Source organism: Lissotriton helveticus, chromosome 6 (assembly GCF_964261635.1).
Source record: "Lissotriton helveticus chromosome 6, aLisHel1.1, whole genome shotgun sequence".
Taxonomy (NCBI): domain Eukaryota; kingdom Metazoa; phylum Chordata; class Amphibia; order Caudata; family Salamandridae; genus Lissotriton; species Lissotriton helveticus.
Window position 1 is genome coordinate 493,380,778 of NC_136067.1, and position 23,355 is coordinate 493,404,132.

A 23,355-nucleotide genomic window follows, 5' to 3' on the forward strand; every position below is an offset into this window, starting at 1 on the left:
GGTCAAAGACAAGTTGAGGCAGATGCAAATCACCTACATGCTTCTTTTCTCGGCAAAATTGAAGGTAATATACCAGGCCAAGACAATGTTCTTTACGACACCGGAGGAGGCCTGGCACTGGATCGAGGAACGTCTGGTGCTTGGATCCACGGGGACTCAGCAATCGCCCAGTGGGAGGGCCCCAAACAGACGCAGGAACACGCCCCGGACGCAGAGGCACGAATGGAAAACTAGAGGAGCATCCCAGAGGGTCCCAACAGGACGACTCCATATGGGTAGGACCACGAGAGCGTCGGATTCTGTAAGTAACTTGATTGGGGACAGGCATCATAAGAGCGGTGTGGGAGAGCACGCAGCCCAACAAAGGTCGGCTGATTATACAGACCAGGACATCACCACAGACTCGGAGGGGGAGCATCCCCTCATGCAGGACATCAACCTCCTTGAAAACCAGGGGGCTGGAGCGGAGGCGCAAATTGAACACGAAGAGGTGGCCGAATGATGTGCGGAGACGGGCTGGAAGAGTGGTGCGGACAGTAAGCTGAGAGAGGGGCTTCCTCGCCTTCCTTTGTGTGTGCAGCTTTCTTTTTCTTTTTGGGTCTTTTAGAGTGATTTAATTTGAAGAATTTATTAGTTGGGGGTTGGGCGACAGACCGCTCCTGATCCAAGCGACAATGTTGGTCACGTTGACCCGTGGGGGAGTCAATTGGGTGGGCGGGGTGAGGAGGTGGTGCTGCTGGGAGAGAGGGTGAGTTTGTGAAGGTTTACTGCAACAAAAAAGGAATATATCACGCAGGAATATATTTGTTGTGGCCACTCAGGGGGGAGGGTATGAAATGGGGGGGGGGGGGGGCATGGTGCAGGGGAAAAGTGGACAAAACAAGAATGACAGTTAATCACTCCCCATATTCAGTTTTATCATGGAATGTTAACGGAATGTGGAACAAGGTCAAACTTGGGTTGGTAGCGGCATACTGTAAAAGGCTGAAACCAGATGGGATCCTCTTACAGGAAACGCACTTACAGGGCACGAGATTCAACTTTTTGGGCCGTAGACCATACACAATACTGGCACACGCGGGTTTCTCCACTGGGGCATTTTAATTAGGAAAAATCCACCATTTAGGGTAGAACGCACGTGGAGTGACCCCAACGGGACATATGTGGCTGTACAGGGGCTTTGGGAAAGGAGATATATTACACTCATTAGCGTATATGCGCCTCCTAGGCTACAGAAGCAGACAATGGATAGACTGGAGGCCATTCTTCTTGAGGCGGGTTCCCGCACCCACATTATAGGGGGAGACTTTAATAACGTGATGGATCCATCATGGGATCGCACAACGATCTATCAAGGGGGCCCTAGGGAAACCCGCTCAAAAGGGTTTGTAGACACTTGCACTTACGGACCTGTGGCGGAAACAGCACCCCGAGACCAAAGCAAACCCTTTCTATTCTGGGGCTCATAAGGTATAGAGAATAGATTATATATTTACCCTGGCAGGAGAAGTAGGGTAAATACAAAGAATTGAATACTTAGTGATGGGTCTTTCGGACGATTCGCACGTATGGATAACGACTGGTTCACAGTCACAACACTAACTTAGAGACTGGAAATTGAATTTGTGGGAACTGCGAGACCCGCAGGTGTCCGAGAGCTTAGAGTGGATACAGAGTTGTATTTAAAAGAAAATGTGGGGTCCGTGGACTCCGCTATTACTCTGTGGGAAGCCTACAAAGCAGTCCTCCAAGACCGGTCACAAAACATTATCATGCATAAGAAACGCAAAGAGACCGAGGAGAAATTGGAAACGCAGCTCTTACAGGCCGAATCGCAAGCCAGAACCGGAGACGATGACTCCAGCTTAAGAAGATTACAACTCTTGCAGAGTGAATATCTTGCGCAAGCCAAACAAGACGTGCAACATGCGAGACTCACAGGATAGTACTTCACATGTCAAGTAATTATAGAACCTTAGGATGGAGCAGAGATGTGAAACATTGTTAGTTTTGGTTTCCCATCATAGCAAATCACCACAAGACATGTGCCTAAGTCTGCCTCTTGACTGCAGGAATATGCCTAGCATGTACAATATAAAAACACAGGAGCTGAAGACGACTGTTACAGATCTATAGGTCCATAACATTTTGGTTTTTATCAAACTTTACTTTCATATGGAGTGTTTTGCCATTATAATGTGTGTAGGACATGGCCTTTTTTGGCTAAAGTTCCTAAACTTTTTGCCTTCCCCCTAGACCTTTTTTCTGACAGTGTTGCCAACTTAGATGCTTTGGACACTTTGTCGCTGCTAAACAGTGTCAAAGTGTAAGTGTTCCCTGTATAAAGTAATAGTAATTGGTTGTCCATGATTGATATATTTGCCTTACATTATAAAGTCCCTAGTAAAGGGCACCAGGTGTGCCAGGCTGGTAATGTAATGCAAGTGCCTGCAGCACTATTTGTGCCATCCACACAAGTAGTAGAGGCTGAGAGACCGCCTAAGGCCTGGTGATCGGGCCAGAGTGTATTACGTAGTATTCAATTACTGCAGAACATAGTACCTGATTAGAGTAATACGCGTTGCATTATTCCTGCATAACGAACTACCTGATTAGTGTACGACACATGGCATTTTATTTGCATAACGAACTACCCGATTGTCGTATGACGCATTGCCCTGTTTCTGCATAACAAACTACCTGATTAGCGTATTGCATTATTCCTGCATAACGAATTACCTGATTAGTGTTTACGCATTGCCTTATTTTTGCAGAACGACATATCTGGGGGTTGTATTATGCATTGCATTCTTTTATCTTGCCACGGCTCTCAACTGTTTCTTAAAAAGTCCCAATAGTCTAGATGAAGTTTACATTTTAACACCATGAATAAATATAGATTGCTAGTTTTTTTTTTTTATTATTTATTGATGAACTTCACCTTTTTTTATTTTGCTTGCAACGGTATTAATGCATTAAATGGACGCCTTTAGGCGGATTCTAAAAAATCAAGAGGAAATAATGTAAGCAAAAACACAGGAGTTAGTTAACACTTGTACTGTTCTATGTGTAAATATTTTAGCAATTGTTTGACATGTCTTTTTTATCATTGATGCACGCCCACTATTGTAATGATTTTTTATTAAATCAAACAATAAAGTATTCTTCTTCACTTATCTTGCAAAGTGCTTGATTGTTGCGTTACGCATTGCATTCTTTCCATTGCAGAGTGTCTGATTGCTACGCAACGCATTACAGTATTTTTACATTGCAAAAATGCCCGAATCTAGCATTACGAAGTGTATGACATGATATTAGGAGTACAGGAGAATGTTTAGAAGTGCTCATTGACATCGCCAGAACTGGCTGGAATAACAACCGGCCAGGAAAAATATTACACAACCTCATATGTTGGTTTTATACTGTGTGGTCTTATTGTATATCTTTTTAATAAAGTTTATACTTGTTTTTATAAAACTCGTGGAGTCTATTTGTGGTGTCATTCTTGGATTATTATGAGCGTGCTTGCGAATACTTTACACATTTGCCTTGAATAGATGCGCGTGCCAAGCTACCGAGGAGGTGAGCAGGGCTATTGAAGAAGGTGACCTTCCTTTCCCTGACGTGGAACGCAGGTACCTATCTCAGCCAACCTGGGATCCTGGGTCTAACAATGTGCATTAGGTAAACACAGATTCGGGCACAGACAATACCACCACTTGAAGTGGTGTACACATTTTTAGATAAACAGGATCCAAGGGGTATACACAAAATAAAAGGAACATCACTATGCATTTGAGCTAAAGGATGCTCAAAATCAAACATTTCACAGACAAGAAAATAAGCGTCAGTTTCCTTCTTCAGGGAGGCTAGTTAGCAGCCATGGAAGGAGATTGATAATTTAGAACACAGTTGAACCAGGAATAAAAGCAAGAGCAAGCTAGATCATATACAAAATCTAGATCAGTGTTGCGTGGCTTCGTACACGTTTGAAAATGTCAGTTACTCACTTTGGATTAGCCTTCTCTCCTTTATCCTGTAGTATCTCAAGAAGCTCCTCTCCTTTAAGGACCAGACGAACTTTTTTATTTTCATGGTCAAAAGCAACCAGCATGTACTCCACCTATAGCAAACAGGCAAATCACAAAAAATAAAGTGGTCAAAATCAAAATCCTAGTACTTATGTTATACACTTTTATATAACATGATCAGTCTAAAGCATGGCCACCACGAGTCTGCAAAAGATAACCAAGTGAAGGGAACAATCAATGGGTATTTCACGTTTCAAAAGTCATATGGAGCAGTGACCCGTGTATCCAGACAGCATTTTCGCTTTTACAAAAAGGTAGAGCTAAGCAAAACTAGTGACATCACCATAATATTTAGAAGTAGGCACCAAGGTAGAAAAGATTACTTAATTAAAAGAAAAATCACCACGACTTGCTTAAGGTATGCAGCACCAAAGTACTGTTTTGAGAAGCTGTGTCGCCATGGTAGCAGATCTTCTCAACCTAAACCACTAATCAAGGTAGAATCTATCACTAGGGACAGTCATCCCATGGGAAAAATTCCATAGTAGAAATTTTCACCAGGTCTATGCGAAGTCATAAGTGGATACTAGAAATACACTCCTAAAATGGGTATTCATTGAGTGTACCGATATAGCAAGCTTCCCCAGCTTGCTGGTAGTTTTTCCATCATATAGAGTAAGAGGTAGTGCTGCTAAGGTTTGTCGTATTGTGAGACCAAAGAACAGTGTTCGACAACAGTGTTAGACCTGGTGGATTGCAGCATCCATGACAGCCACTCTTCACATTGTTTGCAGGTCTCCCTTGCTTTCCTCCCTCACTGGATCTCCCAGATGCAGATTTCAAGAGCCTTTTACTCTGGTTGTGTCTCCTGCTGGTATTTCATACTGGAGGAAATAGGCAGAATTTGGCACCGTCCATCTTGCCACTAGTTAACTGTAACAGTGATTAAAGATATCTGCATTGTCAGTGCTTTTGTACTGAGGCGGGGCATTGTCCAGCCTTCTTTTACTGTTGCTTTTTGGATCTCACCTTCATGCATGTTCCTGAACATACCTCACCTTTGTTGCCCAACGCTCCCTGTGGAGCATCTAGTGGATGTTCAGACATGTACCCTGTCTGGAGCTTATTTCCTAAAAAGGTAGATGGCAGTGACAGACAGATGCAATTTACCAAATAACCACATACACTTAGTTTGCTGAAACAGCCATAGTGTAAAAACACCCAAGTATTAGACAAAAAAAACAAGCATAGGTCAAGCAGAGCTATTGGCTATTGGCTTTACCAAGATCTTTTAGCCATGTTGCAGATAAGTACGTGTGAAAAGAAGAAATTTTGCCAGGGCGGCTGAAAAAAAAGTGCATTTGAATAAGCATGCATGAATCCAGGATATATATATATATATATATATATATATATATATATATATATATATATATATATATATATATATATATATATAAATGAAACAAAACTCGCCTGGCGCAGCCTGCGCCTCCAATTAGTAATTCAACTGGATGAAAAGACGAAGAGTTGAACCCGTTTCTGGTGCCAAAACAAAGGTGCCTTTATTTATGCATATTATTGCTCAGCTTGCCCGCCATTACGCGTTTCGACTGTCTCCACAGTCTTGATCACATGGTAAGTTTGCATTGCCACAAATGGGATATAAATAGCAAACACAAAGGGCGGACTTATTGTTCCCGCCCCCATCATTTCAGAAGGTTGTTGTTTTAAAAAGGAAACAAACAAAAGACTATATATAATTTTGCAGTCTTTGACCTCAACTAATGAAACCCATAGTGAGTGATTTCATTTAACAGACAATATAATATTTATGTGCAACATATCGCAAAAGTAATACATATTCATAAATATTCATATAAATAAATACATGTTTAAACCACTAAAATCAATATGTTGAAATATTGGCATAAGAGGCCATATGATTCCTAATTAAATAAAACCTCCAAGATTTCATGCACCCCAAGTGGGGATCCATCAAAAGTGCTTGTGCTACTGAACACATTATACAATGTAAACATGGTATACGTTCAAACCCATTAAAGTGGCATGGAGCAGCTATAACTGCATAGTGCAATAGTATTTTTTGAAAGTGCAATGTGCTAATGTGTATATAATCATAAATCATAAATTTCATTAAAAAATTGTTCAAAATATGATGGGAGGAGCCCTCCCTTTTATCTTAGATTTCATAACAGATGTTAAACCACTGCAATACAACAAAGCAAACAGATTAAAACCCATAAAGATGTCTATATTGACAGCCATATTAATTGAGAACAGAGTACCATTGTGCTATCTAGGATTGTACAGTTTAGATGTTTGAGATTGTTATTAGAAAATTATCATAAACACGTATATAAATCCTCACTGGCGTTAAGACCCCCTGGGGTACGACTGTCTAACTCCAGTATATAGCGAGTTTCCAGGACTCCTAAAAGTGCATCTCTGTTGCCACCTCTTTTTAGCGGCATGATACAATCGATAACATAATAAGTGAGATGTTTTGGATCGCTGTTATGAGAACTCTGAAAATGGCGTGCTACGGGATATGACTGGTCTTTGGTGTTAATGGCTCTTATGTGCTGCAGAATCCATCTGAGCCGGCAGACGGGTACTACCCACGTAACGAAGCTCACAGGGGCACTGCAGCACATAAACCGCAAACTCAGTCTTGCAGGTAAGTGGTTTGTTTATTAGTACAGGTTCAGCCCTAAAAGGTGTTGAATATTGTGTTTTACTACAGCCGTATTTACATGCTTTACAGATTGAGCATTTTTTGAATCCTTTGCTCAAAGCCATAAACGTTTTTGAAGATGGCTGATCCAAATGATTTTTCACCAATCTGTCAGCCATAGAAACAGATTTTCTGAAGGAAAATTCAGGTTTTCTACCCACTAGACCTCCGATGACCGGATCCCCGGTTATCAGGTTCCAGTTGTGGGAGAAAATGTTACGAATTTCCTTGCGCTGTTGGTTATAAGTGACAATGACTCTTGAAGAGTCTGATACTGATTTTGTGCTAGCAATGTTTGATATTTTCGGAATTAATGCCTGAGCTCTAGTTATGTTATTAGAGCGATCTATTGCTTTCTGCACTACCCCTTCAGAGTAGCCCCTGGCAAGGAAGCGTGCTTTACTAGCCTCCTGAGCTTTGGAACACTCTGTTTCTGAGCTACAAATTCTCTTGATGCGCAGCATCTCCCCGAAGGGGATACTGCGTATCAAGAGAAGGGGATGCTGGCTCGCCGCGTGTAAGACGGTGTTGCCCGCAGTTGGCTTTCTATGCAGGCTAGTTGCCAATTTGTCAGACTCTATATACACTTCTTTATCAAGAAAACAAAGTGAAGTTGTTCTCATTGTAGAAGTGAATTCAAGATTCAGTTCATTAACATTCAACTGATTCACAAAAGAACAAGCTTCCTCCAAAGTACCTTGCCAAATAAGAAAGAGGTCATCGATGTACCTAAGATATAAAGGAACATGATTCTCCATTGTAGTGCGATGTTTACCCATGAGGACCTGCTCCTCCCACCAGCCCATGTGCAAGCACGCTAGGCTGGGTAGTGAAACAGGCCCCCATGGCCACCCCTCTAACTTGTTGGTATACTTGATTATTGAAAAGGAAGTATTTCTGTTCTAAACAAATTTTGATCATGGAAATTAACATGGTGTTGTGAGCAGAAAAATTAAAAAATTAATAGCACGTTGATTTAAATAATATTTGACTGCTCCAATACCATCATTGTGACGTATCGACGTGTACAATGAAGCAACATCTAAGGTGATTAGTATACATCCTGAATTCCATGAAACATTGTCCAATTTTCGTATAAAATCAGATGAATCCTGCACATAAGATTTGTCATGAATGATGTAATATGTGACATCATCAGCAGTGGATTGCGGGCGCGCGAGTTATAGTGAGTCCAACTAACTAGAACGTGGGAATTTCAATGGTTTTGTATGAGTAAATAATTAACATGGACTGGCCATTGGTTGGGGAATATGGATGTGGATGGGGCGCTGTAGGTGAAGAAGCAACAAGGACAGCAGTACAGATGGGTCTTCTGCTGCTGTTGCATTGATTGAGGCAGAAAGAAAATATATATATATATATATATATATATATATATATATATTTTTTTTTTAAATAGGACCCCCACAGCACCAGGAGAGTAAGGACCCCAATCAAGATGAAGCAATCAGTAATAGGTCCCTGCTCCAAACACCAGAGGAGGAAGTTTAGCAGACTTCTGCTGCCCAATTGGAAGGCAGCAGATGCTAGTTGCAAAGACCTATCAGATACTAACGGACACACTGACGGCCCAAATTTGCTCCTACTGGGTGTCGGAGCCTCATGGTATGCGGGGGGAATCCTCTTGTGCCGTGATCTGTCTAGCCTGCGCCACGAAATCAGCCGCGGCAGCTGGAGAATCATACGGCCGTGAAGAAACAAAATGGCGGCCCGGCGTTAGATCCTAGCGTATCTCCCGACTCCCAGCACCGTAACTAATTGGCCGGCCACACCACTGGGACTGGACTGGCCGATTATCCTGTTGACGCCGGAGGAGACGGGTGTCTTGACCGGACCTTGGCGCATCCCCGCCTGAATCACCTTCTGCCGGATGCCGCCGCTGAAGTGGGGGGGGACGAGTGGACCGACGGCTGCCCTATCTATTACCACTGTGGGGTGGTGCGGCGAGTGGCGGGTAACCCTGCTGGGCACTCTGGCCGTGCTGGACGCGGCGCCGCTGGGAGACTGCTTCCCCCCCTCCCCCCTCTCTGCCCTCCGTTATCCTGGCTGCATTCCCCAGTCTTGCCCCCTGCCCCGATAGTGGTGCGGGCTGACCGGGGTGACAGAAGCGCTGCAGTGACAATCCTAGGCTGGCGACCTGATTAATATCCCGGAGTTTCCCTCAGCTGCTGGCTCTGTGTAAGGGGTGAGGGGACTGATTTCAGGATCCTGCACATGGTGGGCCCGAATTTCTCATTGCCGGCTGGCGGGAGGTGGTCGGGCGGAGTGCCCTGCGGCCCGGGACGACTGCCACTTTGGCTGGAGGGGAGACGGAAGATCCAGCACTAGCTTTGCCCAGGGCTCCCACCAGGCAGTACAACAACTGGGATCAACAGTATTGACCTCCTCGACCACCACCCGTGGGACACCCCTCCTCATCCGCTTGGCGCCTACCGCACTGCTACATATCTACCCGGGCTGTTCTCTCTGCCCCTGCTGAATGGGCACCTTCTCACGGCAGACGGACCACGGCGGTATTTTCGACTAGATGGGGCGCCGCAGTGGTGATGTCCCCCTGCACTGGGCGGTCTGGTGGCACTGGCTCCTGAGTGTTCTTGCCCCCCAGCGACCTGCGCCCAGCGCCCCCATCCTCTTGTGTGTTGCGGCCTGGGGGACTTGAGGCGGCCCTCCGTGGAATAGAACTACTCGTCGCTGGAGCCCTTACGCGCAGGAGTGGGACTGCGCTGACCCCCTAGCCGGCTGGATCTTATAGGGCGCCTGAGAAGGATTGGACCCACTTTTAGAATGATTCAAAGCTGATCCATGGAAACTTACACCGAACTAGCAGCATTTTCCGGGGGCTCTACTACCCATTTCCCCGGTTGGACTCCTGCAACTGTATTTCGCTTAGCCCTGTTCATTTGACCTGCCCTCTTCTTCCTCCTGATTTATGGCGATCCTCCATCTACCCGTGTGCGCCTGTGTGGCCCGTCCTGTCCGCTACCCCTCCCCGCTCTACTCTTCTCCACTTTCCTGCTAATGACCTCCGCCCTCACCTGTCCTAGCCCCCACCCTGTTTATCTACGAATTTTGCCTTGTCAATTGAGAGCTAGCTATTTTGTTCTGATGCCCGATGGAGCTACCTAGTTTAGCTATAGGGGAGACAGGTCGGGGATTTCCCTCCTTGGACGTCACCTACCCAGTCGGTTTTAGCCAGATTTCCTTGCGTCTCTCCTGTCGTCTCTTCCCACATCCTCCCTCCATTTATTTTTATTTTATTTTATTTTTATTATGTCTCTCCTTCCCCCCTCTCTCCAAGTATTGAGACTTAACTATTTTGTCTGATGCCCGATGGAGCTACATGGCTTAGCTATAGGTGAGATGGACCGTGGATTCCCTCCTTGGTCGTCACCTACCCAGTCGGTCTTTAGACATACTTCCTCTTGTCTCTCCTTGTTGTCTTTTCTCTCTTTCCTCCCTTTCCCACCTACCCCGCCCCCTCCAATGCTTTTCGCTCTCCTTTCTCTCTTCTCCTAATGTATTGCCTATTATTTTTGATGTATTGTGTAATTGTTGATCTTGTCTGATGCATTGTTGATCCTCATGTATAGTGCTCTGATACCTTTGGGTCTAGCCAACCTCACTTTCCCTCCTCCCCTCCGTTAGCCCTGTTCATTTGACCTACCCTCTTCTTTCTCCTGCTTTATGGCGATCCTCCATCTACCCGTGTGCGCCTGTGTGGCCCGTCCTGTCCGCTACCCCTCCCCCCTTCCCCCACTACTTTCTCGCTCCTCTCTCTTCTCCCCTAATGTATTGCTGACTGTTTGATATAATGTTTTCTTGTTTGATCTTTTCCTATATATTGTTGAACCACATTGTTGCACTTCCTTTCGTCTCTCCTGCAGTCTTCTACCGCAGACGGTCTTTAGACAGACTTCTTTTCACCTCTCCTCATTGTCTACCCAGATGGTCTTTAGAAAGACTTCTTTTCGCCTCTCCTCATTGTCTCGTCCCTAGCTCCTATCCCCTCTCCCCCGAATTCTCTCCCCTTGCCTGCTACTCTGCCTACCCCCTGTCCTTTGTGCCCTTTGACTAAGCACTCCTTGTTGGGGAAAGATCCAATATTTATACTCTGGAGTCTCAGCGAACCCGCTGAGTGAGTCCACTGCGCCAAGGGAGCCACTCACACTTGAGGTATGGTATGGCACCCCTTGCCAAAGCACTCCCTCTCCCCTTTCTGGGGAAGGATCCAGTATGTAGGTCTTGGAGTCTCAGAGACCTCTCTGAGAGAGTCCACTGCGCAAAGGGAGCCTCTCGCAACAGAGTTAGGGAAGTGATACCACTTCCTCTGGGATCACAGCTTACTGGACTTTGGACGTTTGCCTTGACTCGTCTACCGGTTTGTGTACCAGTCACCCTTCCCCTCCTCTTCCCATGCTGTGTCTCTCACCCTAACCTCCTCTTTCCCACCTTCATTATCTGTCTACTTCCCCTGCTCCAACCCCCCCCTCCCCTGAATCTCTCACCTGGCCTGCTTCTCCCCTTACGTATTTGTGCTTATTGTTTATCTCGACCTTACCAGTAACTATGTGGCCATGCTCTAAGAACTATGTAACCTTTGTTATGATGTAACCTGTAACTATGATCTGATGCACATGTAAAGCGCTCCGATACCTCCGGGTCTAGCCAGCGCTATATAAAACTCCTGAAAATAAAAAATACAATAAATAAATAAATAAATAAATAAATAAATAAAAGAAACCCATGAATGGTAACAAGCGGGCTCCAAGCCCTTTACTTTATACAATACCCATCACAGTAACAGTGCATGAACACTGCTAAGTAGACCTAGAAAGAAAACATGCCACCGCTTAAATCCATAGGCCATACCTTTGGAATAAAAATTTTAAATAAAAAAAATAAAAAAAGTTATATATTGATAGATTGCTGCATAACAAGCAGGTGTACTTAGGACAGCTATAAAACACTTTTCAGTTTTAAACGACTGCAGTAAAATATTATGTGCATTGTTGTAGGTTAATGTAAAAATGAAGAAAAGACACACTCCTCTTGGCAATGTAAAAAGTTCTTCACTGTCGCAGCAAAGAGAGCGAGAAAACAGACAGTCTTAATTTGCTGCTTCACATGCAGCGATTTCTATACACAGTTAAACAATGCTAGTTACAAAAGATAAATAAATGAATTACTGGGCAGTTACAAATAAGAACACATTAGTTATTGAAAAACACAAGGTCACCTGTAACCCTAGACTTTTACCTAATTCTTTAACAACCTTTATTGCATTTCTAACAATGTAAGTATTCTTCTACTTTTGAATACATGTGTATTTGAGGGTTGCCTCCGTATTTATTAGTGTGTGTGCTACACCCTGTTCACCAAAGACCTCTTATCAGATTCTGTGTTTTCTTGTCTACTTCAATCTCCTACTCCCAATGTCTACTCAGGTTTTCAATAGATTGAACTGTGAAATATGAGAATTGGGGTCGGAAGCGCACACCTTTTATGAAACCTTTCAGTTGAATTAGTATTTCTAAATTAATGGTGCTAAAGTGTTACGCTTACTGTCATGATAAGCGTCTAGTCAAAATAAAAGAATTGAATTTAAAATGTATATAGCACTCGAATGCCCAAGCATGTCTAGGCGCTGCAGCGGAGGAAGAACCAAAGATGAAGATTGAAAAAAAAAAAGTTTTTAACGCTTTCCTAAAGGGAAGGAGAGTTGTTCTGTTCTTTATAGATATCGGAAGTGTGTTCCACAGCTTAACAGTGTGAAGAAAAAAACTACTTCCTCCTCAACGTGCTCTCCTAAATTTGGGCACCTGAAGGAGTTTACTTGTGGCTGAGCGAAGTGTCCGGTTAGGATGATACCATAACAGGTGCTGTTTAAGGTATTCAGGCCCTGTCCCCTGAAGGGCCTTGAAAGCCAGACAGAGGGCTTTCAATTCCGCTCTCTTCCTCACCGGTAACCAATGTAGATATTTTAGGCCATGGGTCACAGATTGGAACTTAGGAATATTCAGCAACATCCTACCAGCGGAATTTTGGACCCGTTGAAGTTTAAGCAGATGCTGTTTCTGAAGGCCCAAGTAAAGGGAATTCCTATAGTCCAGTCTGGCCAACGCCAAAGTTGTTAATAATGTTTTTACTGCAGCTGGCGGAATATAGGGTCTCACCTTCTGAATTAACTTTAAAGTTAGGTGTACCTGAGAAGCAACCTTATTGGTTTCATATTGAAATGTATGGCTGTCATCAAAGATGACTCCTAAATTTTTGGCCTTCTGCACTGGATTTGGAGGCGTTCCCACGGTCTGAGGGCACCATTTCTCTGACCAAATAGAAGGATCAGAGCCCAGGAGGAGTACCTCAGTCTTACTTCCAAGAAATACAAGCCAGAGGGCGTGTGTACACCGTGCACCGTTCACTGGGTTATAGACAAACCCTATAGTTTTAGCTCTATTTTTGGTCACTCAATCGACTATAAACTTGTATTGGCTTGCATTTCTTTAATAGATTGAAAACACAGACTACGTGCTGGTGTATCTGTGTGCTAAGGCCATAAATTCCTTTGAGCTTGCCAACACTGGGTTTCCTTCAACTATAACCTTACAGGTCATGCAATCTGTTTTCAAGTAAACTCTTCACCTCTTTTTCATTCGCATGTGCTTACGGTCTGCACTGTTCTTTCACCAAGTATAGCTGTGTGACGCGCTCTGCTGTTGTCGGATGTTGCACCAGGTTTTCAATGTTATTTCTCTTCCGTAACATTCCCCCCTGTGGTTGATATTTCAACTACTTGATGTAAACCTTGGTCTACACTTGACACTAGGTGATACAAGTTGTTCTGAGCATCTACTACTAGAGTTGCAGGCCTTGAAAAATCTACTCGCAATCGCGAGTGAAATTTTATCAGGTTGAGCTATTTTTAGCACTTACTCGACCTTGCTGGCGAGTAAACTTAAGCTTGAATAAACAGGTGTTCCATTTATTCAGAAAGTGGATGAGCAATTAAGACGCCTTTAAATCATGTTTTTCTCTTGACACATTTGCTGACTGCTCAAGGACAAAGGTCAAATTGTCAGTTTGACTTTTTACTGATTGTTGCCTTTCTATTACTGGAACATGGTTTTAACTTTTCTTTCGTTTATTTATTAGTTAAATGGTTTTTGTCAAGTAAGCTGACAAAAATTGTGAAACAAAAGGATGTAAAATGTCAGCTTTTTTTTCCTCCAACAACCTTTAAACTGTTTGTAAATTAATAATAAAAGTATTTCAAAATATAACTAGAATTATGAAATAACTTTTTATAATTCTATGCCAGGACCAGGATTTATTTATTTTGAGAGTTTTATACAGCGCAAACAAGATCTTTGCAGATATCAGAGCGCCTCACAGAAAATAAAAGCAAGGGATAATAAAAAACAAGCAGGTATTGAACAAAATCTCTGATAACAGAATAAACGAAGGTAAATAAAAGGGCATCTAAAGGGGGGGAAGTTACATCGGGAGCATACTAACTCAAACAGATACAGATAATACAAAGGTGTAAAAATATCCAGGGTCAATGTTCAAGTGAATTTAGCCATGAGGATAGCTTTTACTTCCTTCTTGAAAAATGCAGTGGATGAGATAAGTCTGGTTTCTGGGGGAGGGGTGAGTTCCAGATCCTGGGTGCCATTCCTGAAAAGGATCGTTTATAAGTTTTTTCCTTCCGGAATCTTCGAGGTTTCAGAAGAAGATTTTTTGTGCTTCTAGTATTTCTTGAGCAACCTGAGATGGTCAGCTTCTGAGTGAGGTAGCTGGGTGAGTTATGGTGTACTGCCCTGTGAGTCATACAGGCGATTTTCAAATGGATTCTTGCTTCGAAAGACAGCCAATTCAGGGATCTCAAGTCAGGGGAGATATGTGAGCGTTTTTTTGATCCAGTGATGAGTCTCGCAGCAGAGTTCAGTAAGGCTTTTAGGGGTGCGGTTGTTGATAGGGGGAGTCCGCAGAGGGCGACGTTTCCGTAGTCTATCCGAGGAATGACTAGGGCTTGTACTGCAGTTTGGAAGTCTTTAGCTGGGAGAAAAGGTTTAAGTTTCCTCAGAGTATTTATTTGGAAGTTAGCTCCATTTACTGCCTTGCTGATATGGTGTTGCATATTGAGGTTGGTGTCCAGTGTTATGCCAAGGGATTTCGCGGAGTCCACGATGGTAGGTTGGACGTTGAGTGCAGTTAGATGTTTAAGCCACGTTTGAGTGGTGGAGATTTTTGCGGGAGGTGTGATCAGAAGGAACTCAGTTTTCAGAGCATTAAGTTTGAGGTGATTTTCGGCCAGCCATGTTTGGGTGTTTCTGAGCGTTGAGTTCAGCAGATTGATGTCTTCGGGGGATTGAAGTTTGAGATAGAGCTGGGTGTCGTCGGCATACATATGAAAGTGTACATTGGATGCTTGTAACAAGGTGAAGAGAGGCTCCATGAATAGGTTGAACAGTGTTGGGGATAGGGAAGAGCCTTGTGGGACGCCTAATGTAACAGGCATAGGTGAGGACATCAAGTTGTTGCTCTTGAATTTCTGTGATCTGTTATGCAGAAAGGAGGTAAACCACTTGAGAACGGTCTCCGATAGACCCATTCTGGTATTTAACAGCTCGAGTAAGTTCTTGTGTTTGACATTGTCAAATGCTGAGGAGAGATCAAGTAAGATGAGGAGGCAGGTATTGTTCTGATCTAGGATTTGGAGGGCGTCATCAATTATGTGTGTCATAGCTGTCTCTGTGCTGTGACCTGATCGGAAGCCTGATTGATGAGGGTTGAGGAGGTCAAACTGTTCAATGTGTTTTGTTAACTGGAGTTGTACGCATTTTTCCAATAGTTTGGCCAGGGAGGGGATATTGGAAATAGGACGGTAGTTGTTCAGGTCTGTGGGGTCAGGGTGTGACTTGACCCACTTTGAGGGAGTCGGGGACGAGTCCTTGTTGAAGTGAGCTGTTGACAATTTTGGTCCACAGTGGGAGGAGCAGAAGGATGAAGGAGGTGATTAGAAGGTTTCAGGGTACTGAGCAGTTTGACAATTGTTTCTTCTGAGTAGGTGTCAAATGAGGACCATGTGGCATTGTTTTTTGTTTCAGTGGGTGTTATGCTGTGTAGACTAGAGTAAAGGCTAAGGTCTTTTAGGAGATCAATCCTGATGTTGTCGGTCTTTAGGGTAAATAAATCTGAGACGGCTTCACAGGATGGTGTATCGAGCAGTGAGCTAAGTGATTGTTTGGGCTGTTCCTTGGATTGTGTTTTGATTAGCTCAAACAGTTTCTTCGGTTGGTTTTTTGCTTGGTCTAGCTGGAGGCTAAAGAAGTTTGATTTTGAACGTTTGATTTTCCTAAAGTAGGCATTTCTCTTTTTCTTAAGAGCTTTAAGGTGCAATGCCGAAGGGGCTGATCTCCAGGTGCGCTCTGCAAGTCGCATGGCACGTCTATCTTCGTTGAGTCTGCCATCGTACCAGGGGTTAGAGATCTTCGTGCGGACCCTCTTTAGTTGTAGGGGGGCTGCCTCATTGATTATAGTGGTCATAGTGTTGAGGTAGTGGTCGGTCAACGCATGAACGTCTGAGGCTCCGGTAGGGGGAAGGAAGAGATTGCAGCTGGAGGGAGGTAATGAGTTAGGGTTGAGTTTCTTCAGGTCTCTTTTCCAGGTCTTGGATTTGGTGGGTTGAACTGAGTTAAGTTTGACTTTTTCATTGATGAAGAACGTGATAATGTGGTGGTCTGACTAGTCACAGGGTTGGATTGATTCCAGTTGGGTGGATTCCTCTTTGGAGATGATAAGGTCGAGGATAGAGCCCTTGTCATGGGTGGGGCTATTGCATATTTGGATGAGGTCAAGAGCGTTGGAGGTTTTTGAAACTATTTACCAACGCGTCTTTGTGGTCGTTCCAGTGGAGGTTAAAATCTCCAAGGAAAATTTGAGAGTTTTGATGACCGGAGTTGGTTGTAATCATGTCCATGAGTTGTTGGGTGAAGATGAGGTTGTCCCCCGGTGGATGGTAAATGATGTGCAGAGAGCATACAGGTTTGCCCATGCTAATGACATCGAGGCAGGTGTATTCACATGAGGTGAGAGTGGGGGAAGTGATTCTAGTAATGGAGAGGTTGTTCCTATAAATGCAAGCAATTCCACCATCTACCTTGGCAGTCCTGTCAAGTCTAATGATGTGATAGTTGGGTGGGACTAGAATGTCAATGATTGGTGTAGAGGATTCTGTTAACCAAGTGAGGATGATTAGGTCAAGGTCCAGTGTTTCTATGAGATCAGCAATGTCGGAGGAGTGTCTATGAGCCGATCTGTAGTTTAGTAATCTGCACTTGAGCCGTGGGGTAATAAGGGAGGTGGAAGGTTATATAATGAGGGGGACTTTTTTAAGGTTGATAGGGACGGAGCCTCTGTTGCTGTGTGTCGGGGGCCTGAGAGGGTTTGATTGAATTGTGGGGATGGGCAGGTGTGTGTTGGTTATGTGATTTTGGGGAGTGGGGTCATGAGTGGAGGAGGGTGCGTATGTCGCACTCCGAGAGTGGATTGCTGGTACGGTGTGGGCGGGTGGTGTGTTTATGAGCGGGGGTAGGGGTCCAGTGAGGGGAGTTTTGTGTCAGGGGGTGGGTAGGATGGGTGTGTGACTTGATGGGAGGGGAAGTAGTGGTGGGTAGGGTGTGTCTTGGGTGTGCACAGAGTAGCTCTTTGAAGGTGGGAAGGGTGTTGTGGGAGGTCGCTGAGGATGAGTAGGTATCATGGGTATTGGAGTGGGGGGGGAGGAGTGTGGTGTTATTGCAAAGGTTTGTTGTATTAGTGACTGGGTTATTGGTGGGGGGAGGGGTGTAGAGGGATTAGTGGGGGGGTTGGAGTTGTAGGGGGGGTAAGAGGGAAGGGTGATAGGGAGTTTGGGGGATGAGTGTAGGCTCGGGGTGGTGGGAGTGGGGTCCGAGTATGGGGGGGTGATGGTCCTAGGGTGGGAGATGGTCCTGTTGTGGGGAGGAGGAGATGAGTTAAGGGAGGTGAGGGGTTCAGAGTCCATCTGGTAATGGAAAGGGGGGGTTAGGGTGGAGGGCAATGGGAGTGGTGGTGGGTTGAATGAGAGAGGAGGGACGATTGACACCTGGGGTAGAGGAGTGTGGGGTTATAGTGAGGGGTGGGTGGATGATAGGGATACTGGGGGTGGGGGAGAGGTGTGTCGATCTGAGGTTGTGCTATGTTACTGGGGGGAGGGGTGTGTTATTCTGATGCTGTGTAGGGTTAGGAGGAGAGAAGGCGGGTGAGGATTGGTGGTTAGTGGTAGTAAGTGCTATGGAGTCAAGGGTGTTGGGGTTGGGGTGTGAGGTGAGATGGGTATGTGTCAGAGGGTTGGAGATATGTTCTTTGAAAGTGGGGAACAGGTTGTCGAATAGGTCAAGGTTCCTGTCTGTGGATTGCGTTAGGATAATACCATGGTTGTAGATTGTGATGGTTGCTCTCACTGGGAAGAGTTGGGATGGTGCGGTGGAAAGTGTTAGGCCATGGGCGGATTTCCTAGTGGCGGAGATGGTGAGTAGGGTGGGGAACGTTTTTCTCCATTGTTATCTTCGTGGAGTGTAGAAGATAATGTCAGTGCTCTTGGCTCCATTGTTAAGTGAGCGATAAGAGTCCACGAAGGGGGTTTCAGGATGGGATTTCAAGAAGTTGTGTTTAACCTCATAGAAGCTATGGAACGTCCAGCTCCAGTGCTGGACGTTCCATTGTGCAGGTGAGGTTCGAACGTTCAACGGCAGACGGCAGCACTACGGAGGTAGTGGTGCCGTCGGCCGCTGAACGTGCGCAGCAATTAAGGGGTTAAAACGTTTGGCGTTTTTTTTTAGGGAGCTCGAGGGGGTAATTGATTTTATAAGTGTGCATGCCAGTGGGTTCCATGTTGTGGGTAGATGTGTAGAGGGGTGAAGGAGGTAGTGTGGGTAGGTGTAGAAACAGAACGATAGTAAGTGAGAGTAAAGTGAGGGAGGAAAGACTAAAGAGTATGTATGAAGGAGAGAGATATTGACTAGACTAAGATGAGTCCTTAGGCCAGGTTAGGTAGAGAAGAATGACTAGTCTAAGATGGCCGACTCCTTAGGCCAGGTTAGGTAAGGAGGAAAGACTGGTCTAACATGGCCGAGAAATAGGGGGGATAAACAAGATAGTCCTCTGTTTGTTTCTATGTTTAGAAATAGTAGAGGAGATGAAGGTAGTCCTCTGTTTGTTTCTATGCTTGGAGGCCAGGGGAGTGGACCAGTTTTGCTTCCTGCTCCTGGGGAGGTGAGGATAGTCCAGTTTCTAGCTTGCTGAATGTCTGAGTGGGGAGTACAAGTCCTATGTCTATTTTGATGCATCTATAGCCAGTGGGATTGTTATTCAGGCTTGTGTGTGCCTGGTAGAAGATGGAGGCAGTTTATTGCTGCAGTTTATGGCCCCGGCCATTTTGGGCCATAGTTTTCCGGGTTGGATGGGCAAAAAAGGAAAGAAACACAAAAATAGAACGAAAAAGAAAAGCTGAAACAGTACCGTGAGAAATTATTGAGGGGCAGTCATGCTGGTGTTGTCTGTTTTTTTCAGTGTAGTCATTTTGCAACTGTGCCGTTTTCGGAGTTCCCAGGACTTCAGCCTGCTCCAATTAGCTTTCCATGCTGATGTGATAATCAACGCAGTCCCCAGGAGCCTCGTGATGTCCCAGATCGGCAGCGCTGACAGTCTGGGGGGGGCGGTATGACGACGAGGGTGCCGGCAAGATGCTCCGATCAGTAGTGCGGGCAGCCAGGGAGACGTCGCCCGACGGAGTGTGAGCCTTGCGGGGTCTGCAGCCTCAAGGGGGACGTAGGGTTGCTCCGATCAGTAGTGAGAGGTGAAGGACTGTGCCTACACGGGCGGAAGCTCAGCGCGGTCCGTAACTTCTAGGTGGGAGTAGGAAGTAGGACGATGGTGCGGCAATGCTATGTGCCGTTACAGCCGGGCGAGGCAGAGAAAGTTGGTGAGAGTGAGTGTAAGACGTCACCGGCGCCTGAGGGAGCTCTGTCCAGTTTGCCCCTGTCATTCCAGGTCGGATGCTTCCCCTGGGTGCATCCTAATGCACGGACCCGTGATCAGCTGAGTCTGCAGAGGAGCATTCCAGGACTGATACAAGAGGCTTTGCCCAGTCCGGTCCCAAAGCTCTGGTATGCAGATCCCGTCAACAGCAGTCCGGATGCTGACTCGGGCGATGAGGAAGATTCGCTGGCCAACTTCTCCGATGATCCTCAGCAGGTTCCAGTCGTCTGTCAGTCAGGTAGGAAAATGCGATGCAATCCAGTTACTTGAGTGATTCGCGATAGTCGAATCAGGTAGAGTGAAGCAGCATGATCCAGTTACTCTAATTTACTCGAGGCAGCGATAGTTGCTAACAGGGATATTTCCGAGTAGTGGTATCCCAAGCACTGGGAGCTCTTAATAAGAGCTCCTACCAGGCGGCCATCTTGCTTTAAAAAAAAGGCAAGGATTAGGCACTTCTTTCATACATTTAATAACTGACAGCCATTTTAAAGAAATAACATTTTTCCAGATATAAACTGCATTTTCCATAATGCATAGCGAATATGTAGTCCATGGTAACAGTCCACCAATCAGGGATCAGCCTCTCCGGTAACTGGAATTGTCCCTTCGTCAGAATCACTCTTTCTTCGCTGCTGCAGCCTTCAGTTAAGTGGAATTTGCCCTCCTCATTTTGTTTTAGAATAGTGACATATTATTCGATGTCTACTATTTTCAGCATTGCCTTTGCTTGTGCTGATGTGCACGATGTTTTATTTATGCTAATTTGCTAGTGTGTTGATGACGGCTGCGGGAACGATTAGTCGTCCCTTCGCAGCAGTCTTTGAAGTTTCTCTCAGAAGGGACAGGAGGCGCCGCCCGCTAGAGGGCGCACCCACTGTTTCAATTTCAGCAGAGATGCAGGCGGAGTTCGCGTCAGTTGAATCCTGAACTGCCGAGCGCCTCCACCTGTGTTCTCCTCACGCAGTCCCGGCCGGCCTACAGCCTAACACCCTGCGGGGTAAGACTTGCCCAGGCTGGTATTCACATCCCTTTTTTTACAAGTAAGGGTGCAGGTCTCTGAGCCTGGTGTTCCTTTCCCCTGTCATAAGGTCCTTGGCTATTTCTACACTCTGGTTCCACCCGTCTACTCCTTCACCCGTAGGGTTGCCCATATTGGCTGGCTTCACGCCAGTGTTGTGAGTCTCCCTCTTACCTGGTGGTTCTCCACCCTTCCTTACCCTCCTCAGCTGGTTCTTAGGACAATGGAGGAGGAAGATTACTAGGAGGAGGAGAATGTCCAGTACTTCACTGTCACAGATGACTTCTGTGATGCGGTGGATGCCTCCATCGTAAGGGCAGTGTCCCCCCTTGAGAAGCAGCTCATTGAGCTAGCACAGAGGTGCATTCCACCACTCCCTCCAAGGGAGGATCTCCCCGGGCCTTCCGCCCCTCAACTTCAGGACCAGGCCACTGGCGTTCCCCCAGTGAAACCCCGTAAGAGAGCCCATTATGATGGGGTTGATCTGGACGAGTTCGCCAGGTTGAAACAAGCCTATTTAGAAACAAGGGCCCCCCATTTTCACTCAGTCGGGAAAACTGGAGGAACCCCCGGTGGTGGATAACGGAGACAGGGTGGTCTCCCCTCAACCCTCCTACTACTCCCCTCAGGGGTCGGACGGGGAGTCTGACCACCAGCTGTCATGTCTCCGATTTTCTGCGCACCCCAGACCCCTCCCGGGAGAGCCAATCAGATCTCCTAGAACCTGAGGATCTTCTCAACCCCCGCTCTTCGGAGTGGATACCTTCGGATAAGGTGGCACGGTACGTGGCCAGTAGGCTGCACAAGCCCTTGGACCAGGAGGCAAGTTCTAGGTTCCGGGCAGAGTGCCCTTGTCCCTCTTTCAAGGGCAAGGTGGCAGTGACACCGGAGATCGATGCCCGGATGGTCACTTGACAAAATATATCAAGGATCCCAAGAAGGGAATCGATCGGTCTTGGAGGGCTTGCTAAGACAAGCTCCTTGATATTACCGGCCCGCTAGTCTAGATTTTCGATATGGCAGAAGAAGCTAAAGCCTAAGGCGCCCTTATCCAACCTGAAATCTTGTCCAGTTGGGCCCAGAGGGCGATTATCTTTTTAGGGAACGCCAATTGCGCGATTTCCACAGAGAGGTGCAGGTCATTCCTGATTAAGCTAGACCCTAAATTGGGCGAGTTAGCTACCTCTGAAGCGGGCCAGGTACCTCAAGGGGGACTGTTTGGTGACCCCTTCGTCAAGGAGCTCAGCAAATGTGTTTCCACCTTCAACTCGAGAGACAAGGCCCAATCAACGGTGAAGCGTATCTTCAATGCACGTTTTCCCTCCGGGGCTGGCCACGGTAGGGGTGCTCGGATGGCCGTTCCACACAAGGCGCCTCCGGCAGAGGGCAACAATCCCAGAGAGGCCAATGGTAGGACTCTTCTCGTTTCAGAGGCTTCTACCCGACCAGAGGATGAGGTCGTCAGAGGGGACAATGGAACAGCCCCCGCAGGGGCGGCAACAACAACTCCTCCTGCTGTGTTTGCTTGGGGGGGGGTCGTTGGGCTCAGTTTTTCAACACTTGGAAGTCCCTTACTACCGACGCATGGGCTCTACAGACCATACAGGGCTTTCATAGAGTTTTACGGGCCCCCTATTCAACCGGTAACCCCCAAACAACTTTGTTTCTCGGGTCAGGAAGCTTGCCTCATTGAGCGGGAGGTAGAGTAATTCCTGAGGAAATGTGCAATCAGGTTCTCCCCTCACCAGACAGGTTTGTTAAGCAATCTGTTCCTGGTTCAGAAACAGGACGGTGCTACCTCCCAGTTATAAACCTTCGTGAATTCAAGTGGCTGGTTTATCGTCACTTCAAGAGGGAGGGTATCCATATTCTGCGGGATCTCCTTCGCCCCAACGATTGGCTGGTCATGTTGGATCTAAAAGATGCATACTTGATGATTCCGATCTTTCCGCCCCATCGGAGATTTCTGCAGTTTCAATGGGAGAACGATACTTGAGTTTACATCTCTGCCTTTCGGTCTCTCTTACGCTCCTTATTGCTTCACCAAGGTCCTAGACCCAGTGATAGAGCATCTCAGAGCAGGGAATTCGGATGATCGTCTATTTGGACGACATGCTTTTCATGCATCAACGCCCTCAGACCCTCGAGCGACAAGTGCTCTCCACAGTGTTGCTCCTCCAGTCGCTGGGTTTTGTAATCAGACCCAGTCTAGTCTCTCTCTGTCCTCTACGATCACATTCCTGGGTTTTGTGATAGACTTGGTGCAGGCAACATTGAGCTTTCTGTCCAGGAAAGGGGTCAAAAATCCAGCACGAAGTTCGACAGCTTCTAAAGAAATCTCGGACCTCTCTTCGCAGTATTACCAGAGTAATCGACCTACTCTCTTCCTCGATCCAGGCTATCTTCCCTGGCCCCTTGCACTTTTGAGCACTTCAGAGGCTCTAGGCATCTCACTAACGGAGAGG

General features: G+C 46.0%; 1 protein-coding gene across 1 annotated transcript in view; it reads right to left on the reverse strand.

The window, feature by feature from the left end:
- Positions 1-23,355, reverse strand: part of GCLC (glutamate-cysteine ligase catalytic subunit) — a 291,987-nt gene that overhangs the window by 231,176 nt on the left and 37,456 nt on the right. The window contains exon 2 of the mRNA XM_078647946.1: positions 4,011-4,123. Within this exon, the coding sequence (XP_078504072.1) occupies positions 4,011-4,123 (113 nt within the window). The remainder of the gene's footprint in view (positions 1-4,010; positions 4,124-23,355) is intronic.